Source organism: Zalophus californianus, chromosome 6, assembly GCF_009762305.2.
Source record: "Zalophus californianus isolate mZalCal1 chromosome 6, mZalCal1.pri.v2, whole genome shotgun sequence".
Lineage (NCBI taxonomy): Eukaryota > Metazoa > Chordata > Mammalia > Carnivora > Otariidae > Zalophus > Zalophus californianus.
The window spans coordinates 33,394,028-33,411,734 of NC_045600.1; the positions used below are offsets into that span (position 1 = coordinate 33,394,028).

At 37.5% G+C, this 17,707-nt stretch overlaps 1 protein-coding gene across 14 annotated transcripts in view; it reads right to left on the minus strand.

Moving 5' to 3' along the window:
* Positions 1-1,577: 1,577 nt before the first annotated feature.
* Positions 1,578-17,707, minus strand: part of FAM71D (family with sequence similarity 71 member D) — a 43,039-nt gene continuing 26,909 nt past the window's right edge. For 10 of the 14 annotated variants that reach the window (XM_027572877.2, XM_027572885.2, XM_027572884.2 and 7 more), the window contains 3 exons: positions 16,252-16,499; positions 7,227-7,255; positions 3,524-4,546 (listed from right to left, as the gene is read on the minus strand). In XM_027572877.2, coding sequence (XP_027428678.1) covers positions 4,482-4,546; positions 7,227-7,255; positions 16,252-16,499 — 342 coding nt within the window. In that variant the 3' untranslated portion in view covers positions 3,524-4,481. Of the gene's footprint in view, positions 1,704-3,414; positions 3,492-3,523; positions 4,547-7,226; positions 7,256-16,251; positions 16,500-17,707 lie in introns of those variants that run through there. The other 4 variants (XR_003516093.2, XM_027572881.2, XM_027572880.2 and 1 more) reach the window with 4 other exon arrangements.

Sequence of the window (17,707 nt, forward strand, 5' to 3'; positions counted from 1 at the left end):
AGGAAACAGATGAAATACATTTATAAATTTTAACTTGATACATCTAAAATATTGTAATTTAAACACATAATCAATATAATTATTGAGATATTTTATTTTTTTCATACTAACTCTTCAAAATCTGCTGTGTATTTTATACTAAAAGTATATCTCAATTCAGATGCTAAATTTTCAGCAGTTGAAGTGAAAAAATGTAGTCTTACCAAAACAACACATTTAAGTTTAATGCAAAAAATATTCTACACTGCTTCAGTTTTTAAATTAAAATTTAAATCAATTAAAATTAAAAGAGGGGCGCCTGGGTGGCTCAGTTGGTTGAGCGACTGCCTTCAGCTCAAGTCATGATCCTGGAGTCCCGGGATTGAGTCCCCCATTGGGCTCCCTGCTCAGCAAGGAGTCTGCTTCTCCCTCTGACCCTCCCCTCTCTCATGTACTCTCTCTCTCTCTCTCATTCTCGTTCTCTCAAATAAATAAATAAATCTTTAAAATTAAATTAAATTAAAAGAAATTTAAAATTCAGTTTCTCAGTGGCACTAGCCACATTTCAAGTGCTCACTGGCTACATATACCCAGTTGCTACCATATTGGACCACATATTTCTAGAGGTTTGTCTGTGGGACAAGAAGGAGGAGATGGAGAGGTGAGATGTATTCCTTGTTGCAACTCATGTGACAGTAGAAATACCAGTACTGGGCGCCTGGGTGGCTCAGTTGGTTAAGCGACTGCCTTTGGCTCAGGTCATGATCCTGGAGTCCCAGGATCAAGTCCCACATCGGGCTCCCTGCTCAGCAAGGAGTCTGCTTCTCCCTCTGACCCTCCCCCCTCTCATGTGCTCTCTCTCTCATTCTCTCTCTCAAATAAATAAATAAAAAATCTTAAAAAAAAGAAGTAGAGAAAAGAAAGATTAAAAAAAAAAGAAAAGAAATACCAGTACTATATGCTATTTGTGTGAAATCTGAGATAGATAGATAGATATCTTTTTTCCCTGGTTGCATGATTTTGAACAAATAACCTCTGTAAGCTCCACTTTCACCATCTGTCCATAAAACAGGAAAATAATAATAACCCTCAGATTGTTGTGAAGATGGAGAAGGCATGCAAAGCCCATGGGAGAATGACTGGCAGTGTTTTGAAAAGGACTAAGTAGTGGCTTTTAAAAATCCAAATTATTCTTTGGATGGGGACTGTCTATAGTTCTTTTTCTATATTTAAAGGAATGGAAGTTTTTAAAAACCTGTTTGGAAGTGGCATTCATTGATTCAGCAAATACTGTCTCTCAGGCCAGATGTTCAACATTTAAAACCCAGAGACAGAAAGAACATGGTCCCCGCCTTCAAGAACCTCATAGTGCTTAATGGTAGAAACAACACAGCGTTGGGCTAATGTCCAAGTGAGGAAAGTGAAACCAAAAAGAGCAACAAATTTATCCAACAACCCCAAAGAAAAGAAGCCCTACAGAAAAAATTGAGTTTATGAATTGAAAACCTTAATAGTTCTATTTCTCTACCTTCCTTTAAAATTGATATCCACAATTATAATAACCAAGATTTAAGAAGTTAGATTGGCATGAATTTAAATGCTCAATGATTGATTAGTAGTAGCCTTTATTTCTGCCACATGGAAGACACTGCTTGGTTCTTCTCTTGTGTTGGTAGTTATTTCTTGAGCCATGCTTGTGTTTTAGTTTAGTAGTTTGTATTTATCTGACAAAAAAAAAAAGATGGAAAAGTCACTTCAATTCAAAGGTCTAAAATACAGCACATTTTAAAAGTTATTATTGTTAAGTATAAAACATTAAAAAATTAAATATGAGTAAAATAAGTGATCGAAATAAGCAAAATTGCATTTTTTAATATAGTTTCTCTTCTTAATCTAACAATAAAGATCCTCTGGACAGATAAGATCTCATTTTTGAAATCTAGAGGTTGAAGTGATGTTAAAGAAACCTCCTTAATTTCTTAAAATTTTTGTTTTTAAAAGTTATTTCTGGGGTGCCTGGCTTGCTCAGTAGGTTGGGCATCTGCCTTGGGCTCTGGTCATGGTCTCCAGGTCCTTGGATTCAGGCCTGCATCAGGCTCCCTGCTCAGTGGGGAGTCTGCTTCTCCCTCTGCCTCTGCTCCCCCCCCTCCTTATGTGCGCACTCTCTCTCAAATAAATACAATCTTAAAAGATAAATAAAAGCCATTTCTACCCATGTAAGAATCTAATGAATCAAGATGTCAAGATTAAAATTATGGGCTTTTAGTCTTTAAAATTTATAGATGGGTCACTGAATTATTTACAAGTCCTTAATCTGTCCTAAACTGCATCCCAAAATAAGCCATATGTATATATTTACATACACATGATATATGCTTATTGTAAATAAGGGGCCAAGTAACTTTCACATTTCAGTTGTGATAATATAAAGCCTTTGTCAGTAACAAAATTTTTTCACCATTAAAAAAAAACTACCTACTTTTTCTTATATATTGGCAATTCACAATTTAAATATTTGGGAGCCACTTTTTAAATTTCAGAAGCCAAGATTTAAATATGGTAGGTATATTATTATTTCTGCTTTTCTTTGCATTTGCCACTCTCTTAATAAAACCCTAATATTTGATATTTCATTGTTATAGAATAATATATCCATCAAAGGATGAAATCATTGTAGAATATTGAGCTCTCTTCTAATGAATTTCTCTTTCTAAATTCTGTAATATATTGAGAAATGACAGGACTTGGGACTTGCCCTAGGTGGACGGAGGTCCCAGCACGCATTACCCTGAGTGCCACTCTGTCACTGTCCACCACCACCACGGGACAATATTATTGGGGGGAGAGGGAAAGAAATGACAAAAGAACAGGCACAGACTGAGGAGTGTGTGGAGAGACCAGGGGATTATCGTGCATGGACTTTTGTTATCTTTTGGCCACTCTGTCTTCCTCTGGCGCACTACCTCTGGCCCATGGTGTGCATCTGGGTGAGTTCCTGTTAACAAAATAAGTGCCCAAGTGCTAAGCTGACTTTGGTGGCAGAGTGACACAGAAGGGTGGGCACCTCAGTTCCAATAGTGGAGCCCTGACGAGGTATGGCCAAGTGGTTCCTGCCAAGAGTATGAGGAGGGAGCAAACAGGAAGAGTAGGAATGAGAATGACCGAATCACGTGTCAAAGCAGCAGCAAGCAATTCTCTTCAGGTGCCTCACCTGACACTCCCTCTAATCCATGTGCTGACATTACATTTTGACCCTTGAAGAATTCTAGGGTGGAAACCACAACAAACTTTCAACATCCCATTCCACCTCTATTGTTACTACAATAGAAGTAATAAGATTCCATGTTCAAAGAGTCAATTTGTTGACAACTTTTTGTGCAAGTGTCACATCTGTCCTTTATAGCTATAGCGACTTATACTTGTAAAAAAAATTACCTTTTGGTTGTCTTACATGTTTTTTCCATTGGCCTTTTCTTTTTCTGTTTTACTTTCCTTTCCTCACATCCATTCCCCTGAGAAAAGGGGAGACAGATGAGGCATGAGATTGAGGGAAGTAGATTTGACATGAGGGGAGGGAGCCAGAGGGCAAAAGAAAAATAGTGGGAAAAGTGGAAGAGAGAGAGGGAAGTGAGGAAGAAAAAAGAAAGCCAGAAGCAGGAGAGAAAAAAAGCACAGAAGGAGAGACAACTTAATTTGGTCTTAAATTAAAAAATGCCTTTATTCTTTCCAATGGAGCCCATTGTTAAATTTCACAAACAGCTTCTCTTTTAGGGTCCTCCCATCCTTTCTCTTTTTAGACCGGGTTTCATAAGTAGAGACTGAACCTGGCTGCTTAGGATTGCAAGGAATTTGATTTGCAATAGTTCAGAGGAAGGTGGAAAAGAAAGATGGGTTTGGATGAAGGGGACATGCCCAGGATTTCGTAAGCAATTTTCCCCTCTCTTCCTTCTTAGCTCTCTATCCTTTGTCTAATTGCCTACCATCCTGGGAAAATCCCGCAGGACCATAGGTAAGTCCAAGTTTGGGCTCCCCATAAAGAGATCAGCAGAGCTAAGGACAGTAAAACCTAGATAGATAAGAAATTAAAAGCTAAGAAAAGGGAGAGATGGACCCAGATCCAGAGAGACAGTGTCCTTCTGGGCTCTGCCCTGTAGACTTGTTATAAAAACAGTACATGTGAAGTGCCACTTTACCAAGCCTTACTCAGAAAGGAGGAGAGTGTCACACTGCTGAGAGGTTTGAGACATGAATAAGAGACTGTGGTCCCCAGGCAGTATGGTCCCGGAGTTGGGTGAACGTGAACTTGACCAGGGTTTTGTTTAATTGCAGTGGGGAGCAGTTCCTAGTTTCTGCTGCCTAGAATAGAAATCAGATTCATCGACTCATTTTTCATCTACATTCAGTCTAAATTCAATGGGACAAGGGACTAAGATTCTAATCTTTGCTCTTCTTGGGGTAAGAAGTGTAAAATGTGAGTAAGTACCAAAGGGGGGAAAAGTGATTCAGAGGAGTGTGGAAACGGGGAAGGAAATGCCAATCAGAGGGAAAATGGAAAAACTATGTAAGCCTAAGTCAGAAAACATGGGAAGACAGAGAGAGAAGTGGGAAGAATGAGAAAGTATGTGAAAGAAAACAAACGGGGAAAATAATTAATACTTTGTGACAACTGCAAGCCAAATTTGTATATTGTACCACCCTTGTGATTTAACAAGCTGAGAGTGGAACTCGGCTGCATGATGGCTGTATCTTTGCTGAGCTCCTGATTTCCAGAGCCCCATTCAAGCTGTTGCTGAATTTATAAAGATGGGCCACCAGGCCCATCAGCTTATGACATCATAGCAGCTGAAAGGGCCTTGAGACACCAAACACGCCTGCTTCAATTCCTCACCCATATGCACATATATTTGATAGTTGAAGAAGCTTGAGGTCCAGAGACTTTAAATGACATATCCGTGGAACAGAGGAAGTGCAATTTAGAACTCAAACCTGGGACTTTTCATTCTAGGTGCAGTATTTAAAAGCTGGTTTCTTCATCGTTTCCTTCCAGATTTCCTGGAATTCATTTTCCCAGCTTGCGTCATGGACTCATTACCTCCTAGCTATGTTGTCTCCCAAACTCTGTCATCGTCTGGTTAGTTTTGCTTTGTTTTTTGTCTCTTGTCCCCACTGGTAGTCAGTCAATGAGTCTTGTTAACTACGTATTCAAGTCCTTGTTGCCCTCTGATTTCTCTTCACCGGGTTAATGACTTGGGCACCTTTCATCCTGGACTATTCTTTTATTTATTTTTTTAAAGATTTTATTTATTCATTTGAGACACAGAGAGAGAGAGAGAGAGAGCATGAGCAGGGGGCGAAATAGAGGGAGAGGGAGAAGCAGGCTTCCTGCAGAGCAGGGAGCCCGATGCAGGGCTCGATCCCAGGACCCTGGGATCAGGACCTGAGCCGAAGGCAGAACGACTGAGCCACCCAGGCGCCCCCACCCTGGACTATTCTAATGACTTCCTATCTGTAGCCTCCTCTAGCTCTCTTAGAGATCGCAGTCGGAGTAATCATTCCCAAATACATCACTAATTTTGTTAGTTCTGGTTTTCAGTGGCTCCTCCTTAGTTACCAAACTGTACTATCCAAACTCCCCAGCATGGCCCGAGACTTCCGTAATCTGGCCCTGCTTTGCTTTCCAGCTCCATCTCTCACTGTTCCTAAATGGGATTAAGCCTAGCACTGTCCCATTCTTTGATTTCGCTCACACTATACCCTAGATCCAGGATATTCTTATTTCCCCTTCCCTAACTCAACGACTGCCCCCTTCCTTCATAAATCTTTCATGATTTTCTCTCGAGCCAAAACTAGGTTCTCCACTTCTTTCTTTTATTAAAGCACCCATAAGATTCCACTTTATATTATTTGTGCCCATGTCTTGAGGCCAGGCAATGTCCTGTTATCTATTTTTAATCTCTCTACAGTGCCTCAAATATAATATAAATGCTTGTTCATTTGAACAAAATTGAGTTTGTGCCAGAAGACAGGTGAAAGAATCAGTCATATATAGAATGAAACTAAATCTATCAACATCCTACATTAACTTTAAATTCCCAAGGCTTAACTAACCAGTGCTTCAGAATGGCTGTTATATGCTTTTGTACAAATTATATGCTAACATAGTAATTAGCTATTAGTGATAAGACTGCTGCATGATTTATCCTCACTTTTAAAAGAGAAAAATGTTGGCCTGTTGGAAATCTCTGGAATTTCTATCAATTTACTGTGATTTCTTTTTGAAATAAAATTTGGAGTAGAAATTGATAGGTAAAAATTCTATATACTGCAAAGGAGATTTTGTATTTTTCTTCTAAACTACAATGGCATTTCCCTACAGTGTCCTCAGGTTCAGTACTATAGATTGGACTATAGGTAAAAACCACATTTCATTGAAGTTCTTCAGGTACTTTAGGACCTTAAGCCCAGTGGGAAGGTCTACAGACAAAAGTCCCACTTATATAAACACCTATCTTCAAATTGTTTGGTTTTTTTTGGTAAGACTCTTGAAAGTGTGACTAAGAATTGCCTTCACGTGCTCTTGGTTTTTAAAATAGAAATATTTTTTTTCTTTTCATTTAAGTCCAGTGAAATGTGCGCCTCTGTTCCTTTCATGTGTTCTCTGATGCACATGACTGGAGCTGAGGTCCATCCACCACCCCCCCCCCCCACTTAGACAGTAGCTGAGAGGTGGGTCAGCAGCAAACAAGGGGACACAATGTCCACTGGTGCCTATATGACAACTCCCATGTCAAAACTTGTTGTTAAGAAGTAAAAAGATCCTGAGTCGTGGGAAGAGGTAAGGAAGCAGAAGCCGAAGATGCAAGTAAGAAGAAAAGAGGGGTCAGATGATCTTAGATTTACCAAGAAATGTAATTGTACACCACTCCCCTTCCAAATCAGCAAGGAGTAAAGGCCCTGTGATTTGGGTTCTGCCTGCAGAGCTGGCCTGGGAGTGGTTCCTGCCCAGTGAGTCGGATTCAGTACTCTACCGGCACAGAAAAAATGCCAAGATGCCTACTACTTGAAAGCTAGTGTGTGGACAGGCTTTGAGGAAGAGTTCCTACACGGTGGGACTCAGAGTGGAGCAAAGGGAACGCATCAAAAGAGCTAGCTGCATTCCTTTGCTCTTAACTACTCTGTTCCCAGGCGCAGAGGTGACCACCAGATACCAGAGATCACAAACAAATGTAGTGGGATTCGTTCCATACCTGAGGTGACTGAATCAGTTCTCATGCTCCTGTAAAAACAAACAGCACGTTTCAAAATGTTGCCAGCGTAACCACAAATATTTAGAAGAGAATGACTAGGTATGAGATAACTGGCCACTCTCTGCACGCTTTGTAGGTAGTAATGAAACATGTTTAGCAAGCCTAGGGTATTATATAATAACACATTTTAGAGTAAAATTACCTACATTTCTGTTAACATGCAAGCTATCCAAACTTTAAAAGCCATAAAAGTGACTAGTATATAATAACATATAATCTATTTTTATTTTATCTATCACCTGTCACTCTGTGAGGCTGTGGGCATCACCATCCTACTGCCTCTCCAGTGTCTGAAAACTCATTTGGGGCTGAGACTGAGCTAATTGCTGCTGCCCAGGGGCTTGTGTAGAGTCCCTTGTGTTGGGAATATAGGCTCTCATAGAGACATGGGAGGGATTCTGGGTGCCTGGCGTTAGAAGGTGCCCACCTCTGCTGGCTTCTTCATCACAATCTCTATGGCCCTGATGCGGGCAACAGGGCTAGGAAATTTTGCAGGCAAATAACATGCCCAAGTATTTGCCCAGGTAACTGCATTTCTTATAGTTTACTGGCTCAGATAGGAGGCTAGCTGTCAGTTTTTCAGATCATTTCACTTTCAAAAATGCTTTTGGATAAAGAAGGTTTCTGCATTCCTGATTTTTAAAATTAATAACAATAATTAAAATACTTATTTTCTTAACCTCATTGGCATGCTGAAACATAAACTTCAGTCACTTAATTTTCACCAAATCTTTGTTTCTTGGCTACATTTTCAAAAATTTTTTGGAAGCATTGCGGTTTGAGTAAAAGAAAGCACTTGGGAAGAATAATTACCCTCAGACAATAGCTTCCCAGATAAATGTATAGAGACATAATTATGATCCGTTTTAAGGTGTCTGGCAAAGAAATCCCAGGTGGAGGTCTACAATGGATCTTTCTGAAACAGAGGTTAAATTAATAATTTTCTAAGAAGTTTGCAAATAAATGCTCACGTAGCCTTCACCAAATAGGTCTGGTGATTTACATGAAGGTTGAGCTTAGTGATAAAAGTTTTTAAGAGACTGAGAAATATTGAGTAAATGTACTTTAAAAAATAGGTGCAAATTAAAATGAAGCCTGACATTATCCTCTTTAAAACAAAGGGAAGGGGGGCGCCTGGGTGGCTCAGTCGTTCCTTAAGCATCTGCCTTCAGCTCAGGTCATGATCCCAGGGTCCTGGGATCAAACCCCACATTGGGCTCCCTGCTAAGCGGGGAGTCTGCTTCTCCTTCTCCCTCTGTCTGCTGCTCTCCCTGCTTGTTCTCTCTCTCTCAAATAAATAAAATCTTAAAAAAAAAGAAATTTATAAAAAATAAATAAAACGAAGGGAAGAGTCAATAGTAGCACTATGGTCAAGGTATGAGAAGGAATATAAATGATTCATACAGTAAATCCCTCACTTTTAAAGGAACTAAAGTGACATTAGAGACATCTCCATAGTCTTTCACTCATTTAGATTGAAATTGCTTAATTTACATTTTAAAGACTAATAAATCTGAGGGCAAAATATTCAACAAGGTCATCCTTTAATTTTTTTTTTTCATTTTCCCAAAGTACATGGTTATAAAATGTCACTGAAATCCCTGGTCTTGGAGAAGAAAAATAGATAGAACTTACTTATCACTCTCACAGGATATTGACTTAACCCTACAAACGTCCCAGGAATAAACTGAATTCCATTCTGTTCTTAGATATAACATCTTTCATTCATATTGAACATTCTCAAATTAGGCTTTAGCTAGTAATTATGTTCCAGATGCAAATATGCAATAAAAAAGAATCCATCCTTGATTAAGTTGAGCTTAATAGGATTGCTTGGAACCAAAATTTGTTTTTTGCTTTGTTTTTCTTTTTCTTTGTTTCTTCCTAGTAGACTCAGCAGATGAATGATACAGGAAGCTGACAGACAGAAGGGCACAGGGCCTTGAAGAATCTGGGATTTGCTAACCTTCAAGATCCCTTTTATCTTTAAAATTCTTTGATGTTTGCCATTTATATAGGAATTCATTTTCTCATTGTTTCTAATTGTGATCATAATAGACTAACAAAACATTGTACCTACAGAGCATTTTACATCCTAAAAATTTAAGTTATCCTTACAATTTTTAATATTTAGAAAGCTATTACAAGCTAATCTAATGAGGATTTTTTTTTGGGTAGTGAGACTATTTGTGTGTAATGGTGGGTACATGTCACTGTATGTGTCAAAACCCAGAGAACTGTGCAACATAAAGAGTGAACCTTAAACTAGGAACTATAGTTAATGATAATGTATCAATGTTGCTTATTAATTGTAACAAATGTGCCACACTAATGCAAGGTGTTAATAATAGGGAAAACTGGACGTAGGGGGGAGAGTGAGGAGGTGGCAGAGGGGTGGGTATATGGAGCTCTATGTACTAGTTGCTCAATTTTCTGTAAATCTAAAACTATAAAAAAAGTAAAGCCTATTACTTTTATAAAGTTTTTTTTAAATGCACTAAAAGCTAATCTCATGCTTTAGGGCATTTATTATGTGCAAAAGGGCAAGGAAAGAAGAAGGTGAAATGACGTAAACAGTTAACTTCGTGAGATTTTGAATTGTGTTTCTGAAGCCTTAGATAAGGGCAGGTCATAGAATTGGAGACATATGGATGAAAAAAAACAGAAGGAAGACATCAGAGTGATCAGGCCTGATCAATTATTATTTAGAATACATTGCTAAATTGAATGGATTCATTTTTTATCTAGTTTTTTAGAGATCTTATGCTTTTCTGTGAAAGCCATACTCATGCGTGGTAGTGAAATACGTTTCCTACTGAGTGGCACCTGTTTCTATCCCCTCCTTCTTATATTCCTTTCGCCTGTCCATAATTACCTGTCCATAATTACTTGGACTGATGGTTGATATTTCCATCTCCCTTCCTTACTCTGTCTCCTGGTTTTTTCTTTGTCTTTGTCCTTCTTTCTCCTCTAACACATCAGACTGACCAATTAGCCCTTCTGGCCATTGTTTAGTTCCCCAAAAGAATTCAGTGGTTGTTACCATCAAGAAATAATAGATCAGTGTTCTGGGGGATATTATTTCAGCTGCTTCTCCAACCCTCAATCCAAAGCAGGATAATTTCTTGAACATTGAACCAATTATTTATTTATTTATTTTCTTTTTTTTAATCCAAATTTCAGAGCTCCTGGTCATATAGGAAAAGTTCCTGAAGAAGGCTCCCTTGAGTTTGAACCAATAGTTCTTACTCTGGCTATAAAAAGGAATACTTATTTTGGCTATGGGACCCCAGGAGAAGTCCTCATGAGAGAGTAATTCTTGCTAAACTCTCCTTTGTGTCTAGGACTGGCTTCTCATAAGGCAATGGTTCTCAGACTTGAATGTGCATTAGAACCACTTGGATGTCTATTATAACACAGAAGGCCAGAGTTTAAGATTTAGGAGGATGAGATGGACCCAAGAATTTACATTTCTAACAAGTTCCCGGGTGATGATGCTAACCAACCACACATTGAGAATCATTGGCATAGAAGCCCTAGATATTAATGCTTTGTTTGAGCAGACAGCCAAAATTGTTGAAATCATTATCCTGGAATGTGTTGGCACTTGGATCTAGAGGCTCTAGAATTTCCAGAATTGTGGCAGTCCAGAAGTGAAAGCAAACATTGCTCTGATTTCAAGGGCTCTGGTTCTCCTAAGGATCACCCCTATTCCTTTGCTTTTTTTGACCCCTCCTTAGCCAGGAAAAAAGGTTAAAAAGGAAGCCAGCTTTGAGTAATTAATCCTCAGTTGCTTAAGATATTTTTTGAGTAAGGGTTTCTTGTTTTATTTATTTATTTATTTATTTTGTTTTTGAGACAGAATAGCCAACTTTCTTTTATCTACACCATTGGAAATGAATAATTAGTGACAATAGTGATCATTTACTGAGCATCTAATAAGTCTATTTCTCAGGACCCTACAACATACTCAGGTGTATTAACTGTTTCCATTCCATTCCACTCCTTTAAGGAATCTCCAGAACATACTTATATTTGACTTCTCCATATGTTCTGTCATTTATTTTAGCAGTAGATTAAAATTACATATGTAACACAAATGGGACTTGATCCCTGGCAGGAGAATGTCTGAAGTCTATCCAGGACAAATGGCCTGATGTGTGTTTTTGAGAAGTTTCTAGGGAGAAAGATTCTACAACCTCCAGAAATAAGTTCTGTTGTTTATTAATATCTAATCAATGATATCCATTAATTATTTTTTATTGATTGGTTATCTGCTATATTGTTTTACTATGTAATCAAATTTTCTTTGTGTTTAGTTACAATAATTTTCACTTTAAATCCACACAGCGAGAGAGGGAACACAAGCAGGGGGAGTGGGAGAAGGAGAAGCAGGCTTCTTGCCGAAAAGGGAGCCCAATGCAGGGCTCAATCCCAGGACCCTGAGATCATGACCTAAGCCGAAGGCAGACGCTTAACAACTGAGTCACCCAGGCGCCCCTTAAATCCACTTTTTAAATTTAGCCTTAAACCTGTACTTCCTTGTACACTGAAGATGGTAATTGTCACCTATTACAGTTTTTCTCTTCAGTTTAAATAACCTCAATTTCTTTACTGCATTAAAAATATTTAATCAGTTTTATGCTTTTTTCCCCCAGTTCTCTGGGTTCAGTTTTTGGATGGTATATTAGAAAGGTTACTTCAGAGGTATAGAATCATCTTTCTACTATATTCAATGTAAGTCAAAACTATGTTAGATCTGTGTTCAATCTAATCTGTGGGCCCTCCCTCAATCCCTCCCTTTCTTTCTTCCTTCCTCCTTCCCTCCCTATTTTAATCAATTCTTTTTTTTTTGAGTAATTGCCAGGTGCCTGACATGTGAGCTTTTTAATATCAGCTTATTTAATCCCTGCAACAACTCTACATGGTCAGTGTTATTCCTATTTTACAAATGAGGAAACTGAGGCCTGAAGAAATTAATTTAACTTGTGCAAGAATAAAGGAAGCAGGATTTGAACCCAGGGTTGTCTGACTGCAAAGTTCATTCTCTAGCTGCTATGTTTTCCAATTAATGTATCCAATTAAAGCCTCTTGGCATCAGTTTTGATTTTAAATTATGCATGTAATCATAATAATGATTATGCACAATAAAAGTTTAATGGAAACATCTATCAATAGCTACAACAAATATTAATTCCTTTAATCACCAACTATGCCCAAACACTGTGGTTTCTTATCATCCTTTTGTAGAAATAAAATACCATTGTATATACATTTTTCAGAATTTTACTTTTCTAGCTTGTAGTTCCTTATTAGTCATATAGGTCTTTTTATTGAAATTCTCTATTCTTTCCCTAATGGGGATCTGCTGTTCCACTAAACTAACATAATATTTCCTGGTTAGCTATTCTTCCACCAGTGGTCGTTTGGATTACTTTCAGGTTTTAACTACAAAACATGTGTTAAATTAAGTTATTTTCCCTTTTGAATTACTTCTTTGACACATGTTCTGTTAAGTCAAGCGGTATAATCATTTGTAGTATGAATTGCCAAATCACTTTTTAGAAAGTTCCCACCATGTACAGTGAACCCATCAGTGTTATAGTTAACAGCTAATTGAAAGCGAACTGGTAATTGCTTAACTTGTATTTCTTTAGTTATTAGTGAGATTGATTCCTCTTTGTTTATTTGTCTTCTGGAGTAAATTTCCTAATCATAACTTTAAGCCATTTGTTAACTGGATCCTTTAGAAATTCCCATCAGCTATATCTATATATGGGAGGCAAAACCATTATAGATTATCTAGTTATTATTATTCTTTTCCTGTTGTGCTGTTATGTATTTATTTACCTAAAATGATTTGGGGGGCAGATATTTATAATTGTTATATAATCAATCAGTCTGGAACTCTGTTCCCCAAGAGTTCTACCCTTCCTTCAGATCTCTGCCCTTCCTCAGAGAAGCTGTCCCTGATCACAATAAGATATCCTTCCTCTTCCTCAAATCCCTGTTTCTATTCTGTTACTCTATTTTTGTTTTTATCACAGTACACTCCAGCTGGAATAATGTATTTTATTTGTGTATCATCTATATCCTCCACTAGAATGAAACAGCCTCTAACTTATTTTCACAGCCGTATCCCCAGCACCTAGCACGTAGAAAGTACGCAGTGAATATTATGGAATGAATGAATCAAACTTTGCCATTGAAAATTTCTTCTGTTGCTTCGAAGGAGGAGAAATGATCTTTCTTATGCAACTGAGGCAATTCAACCATCCCATTTTCTTCTAGTTTATTTTAGTTTTAAAATATTTGACTCTCTTCCTATCTGAAATCTTTTTTGCGGCACAACATATATTTTGACCAACATATTCTAGACTTTTGCTTTTTTTTAATGTTTCTTTTGAACCTTTATCAGTTTGAATCTATTTTACTATCTTAATTTCTATATCCTAAACTTTTTACTGGTGTTTCTGATAGCCTTTTAATTCTATGGCTTAAGATTTTATATAACTGAGTCCCTCTAGACATTTTCCAGCCCCAATGGTTTCCTTGAGATTTTTACCCTATTTTTTCCACGTACTTTCTATAATTGTACAATTTCTATGAGATATACTATTGAGATAATTGGTACTGTATTAAATTTCTAAATTAATTTAGGCCTTACTCTGTTGTCTTAAATATACCTGCCCAGAGAGAGAGCTTAGTTTTCCTTATTGTAGTTGTGTTTCTGCCATTAGAGTTTTATAATTCCATATATACAGGACTCTAATCACTCTCACTAGATATTTGATTTTTATTGCTGCTTTTGAAAAATACATTCTTTTTTCAGAGCATTTTTGGTTTGTTAATAAAAATCATGAAACAAACAATATTTTGTGAGTTTATCTTATAATCTGTGACCTTCCTAAAATTGTTTACAAACCAAGATGTTTGACGATTCTCAAATTTTCTAAATATGAATTTCCATTTGTGAAGAGTGATTTTTAAAAATCTCATATTTATCTATCATATTTATTTGTTCTACTGCAATTGCTAGACTCCCTTAAATTATATCACATAGAAATATTAATAGGAACAACCTTAATTTGTTCTAAGTTTTAAGTAGCACACTTGTAGAATTTCTTCATTAAAAACAATGTTGGCTCTGGTTTAGAATAAATACTCTTTACTGTGCTAAAGGAGAACTCTTCTGCATTTTGTGGCTCTTTATCAAGAATATCAAATTCTCTCAAATGTATTTAAGGTATCCATGATTTTTTTCTGCTTTTCTTTTAAATAACAATGACATATTGACAGTTTCCTTAATTTTATATTAAGCTCGCTACATTTTGCCTGCTAAGATTCTATGAATTTAACATTTATTGTCTTAAGTAGGATTAATCAAGAATTTTCTTTCTTGTATTGTCTTTCAGGCTTTATAATCCAGACAAATTATTTACTTCAAAAAACTAGGAGAACATAATTTTTCTATTATTTAAAAGAAAACTTTAAATAGAGGTAATTCTTAGAGTATCTAAAACACTCTCCAGTAAAAGTCACAGCTATGTTTTTTTTTTTTATGGGAGCTCTTGGATAAATTTTTTCTGTGTTCTCAAGTGCCAGTTTGCCTCCTTGCATTTTTGTTAAAGTCATTTATTTAACTTAGGGTTTCAAAGTTATTAAAGAAAAGTTGTATATAATCTTTCTCAATAACATACTATTGTTCTTATTAGTTGATGATGACATTTTAAATTTCTAATTTTATTATTTATTTATTTATTTTAAGGATTTTATTTATTTATTTGATAGAGAGAAACAGAGTGAGAGAAAGCACAAGCAGGGAAGAGAGGGAGAAGCAGGCTGCCTGCTGAGCAGAGAGCCCGATGCAGGGCTCAATCCCAGGACCTTGGGATCATGACCGGAGCCAAAGGCAGACGCTTAACTGACTGAGCCACCCAGGCGTCCCTAATTTTATCATTTTTAAAAAAAGTTGTCCAGCGGTTTGCCTGTTTTGTCATTCTTTCTGAAGAACTCCATAGCACTTCAAATTACTTATAATCTTTTTCATTTCTTTCTTTTTTTGGTTTGTTTTTGTTTTCTCCTGCTTGTTTTTTATATTTAAAAAGATTTTAGACATAATTCATTACATTCCCTATTTCATTCTTGCTCAAGTAAGCATTTAAACCTCTACATGTTTCTCTGGTTTCTTTTTAGGTGTTATTTTGAAATGATTGGATTAACTTTTATCTTTAGAATACAACAGTGCTCTCTCACATTCAGCTTGCACTTGAGTCTTAAAATGATGAAAACAGGGGGCTCTGTCGGTTGGGCTCAGTCGGTGGCTCAGTTGGTTGGGTGCCCAACTCTTGTTTGGGCTTCAGTCCTGATCTCAGGGTCGTGAGATGGAGTCCTGTGAGTCAGACTCTGTGCTCAGCCGGGAGCCTGCTCCAGGATTCTCTCTCTCCCCCTCTCCTTCTGTCCCTCCCGCTGCTTGCACTCTCTATTTAAAATATTAAATAAATAAATCTTTAAAAAGAATAAATAAAATTATGAAAAAATTTTTTCAGATTATGAAGTTATTTGTTCGAAATGTAGAAAAGCATAAGAAATATGTAGAGAAGAACATGGAGAGAAGTATAAAGATAAAAGCAAGAGCGCCCATAGTCACTCTGGGAGATGAGTGCCTTAACTCCAGAGTGCCTAACGTGGACACTCTGATTCTATCCTATATTCTTCAGCACACACAGCTGATACCAGGTAGCCTCGAATGTGAGCTGCACGGTGTGAGAAGTTGACAGGAAAATAAAAATTAGATGAGGTTAAACCAAATGTGGATAATCAAGAGTTGACTATGTCATCATTCATTGTAGCTATAGCTGAGAATCTTCAGCAACAGATGCCAGAGTGGCAGAGACTCGAGAGCATATACTTACTTACATTATGCCCCGTCTCAGCACCCCTGGCATTTCCCTGCCTCACATACCTGGATTCTTCAGCCTCAAGAGCTGTGCTTTTAAATTCAGTTGTCCTTATTTCAGAGGATCTGGCACTCATCCCTTTGAACGAACTTGTCTCACTTTCTTCTTGAGTCAAGGTGGTATGAAAACATCGTTCACCTTGGAAAGTCAGTGTTACATTTGAGATGGTGACATGTTTTGAGGGTTCTCTGAGCTCGTTCTTAGTTTTTGCATCTCGTAGACACCCAGACTTCAGAGTGTTTCCTAGTTTTTCCTTTGAAAATAATAAACAGCGGCAAATCAGGTAACAGAAGAACATCACACAGAAACAGATGATTTATGGAGCAAAAATATCTAATACAGTAATCATTTCATTCATATCTATTGAGTTCCTTCAGGTACACAGGTGCAATGTTGAGGGAATGAGGCTTGGGTGTTGTATGGAGGCTGATAGTCTGGGACCTGACACAGCACATTCAGAAGGTCATGTGGCCAGGTACACCACTGTCAGCTTACACCAGAAAATTAGCACTTAATTATAGCATTTCCTTTTTCTGAATTGTCGGGGCATGGGAGGTTGTCTAGAAATACCTTGCCACTTCCTCCCCAATCTGATGTTGCTCTTAATTTAAAAGTATCTAATAGGTGAGGGCCGCCTGGATGGCTCAGTCAGTTAAGCGTCCGACTCTTGATTTCAGCTCAGGTCATGATCTCAGAGTCTTGGGATCAAGCCCTGTGTCAGGCTCCACACTCAGCGGGGAGTCTGCTTTTCTCCCTTTCTCTCCCTCGCTCTCTGCCCCTCCCCCTGCTCACTCATGCTCTCTCTCTCCTTCAGATAAATAATAAATCTTAAAAAAAAAAGTATCTAATAGGTGACATGAGTTAGGAGGTTCACACTAAGACAAAAGAGTTCATTTTTCAAAAGACTTAGAACCTATACCTAAAACGATTACCATAAAATCTTTACCTGTTCTCCTAATTTCCTGGGTTCTATTAATGGACCACCTCTCCCAGCCACTCACTGCCTTCCTCAGAATCTGTCCCAGGCCTCTGAGCAATTGATCAGCTGGTTCTAAACACTGTGTCTCTCTACTATCCTCTCACACTTGTGCTTTCCTCCCACAGCCACCGCCTCATCCACCACCTCTATTAACTTCCCTGGAAAATAATACAGTCCCCTCCTCCTTAAGGAAAAAACTTTTTTTTCCTGTCAGTGAAAGTAACACATAATTTACATATTTATTATAGAATATTTAGAAGATCCTTTAAGATATAAAGTGAAAGGGAGAAAATTATTGCTTGCTTGGGGCCACTGGCCAGGAATAACTACTCCTATGGCACATTTCATTTAGGCTTTTTGTCTATTTATTTTCTATATGTCTGCTTTGTGATAACATTTCAGTTATATATCCTACATTGTTCACTTGACAATTTATTAAAAGCATTTTCCTCATGTCATTAAAAATTGTGTGTAAAACTGCT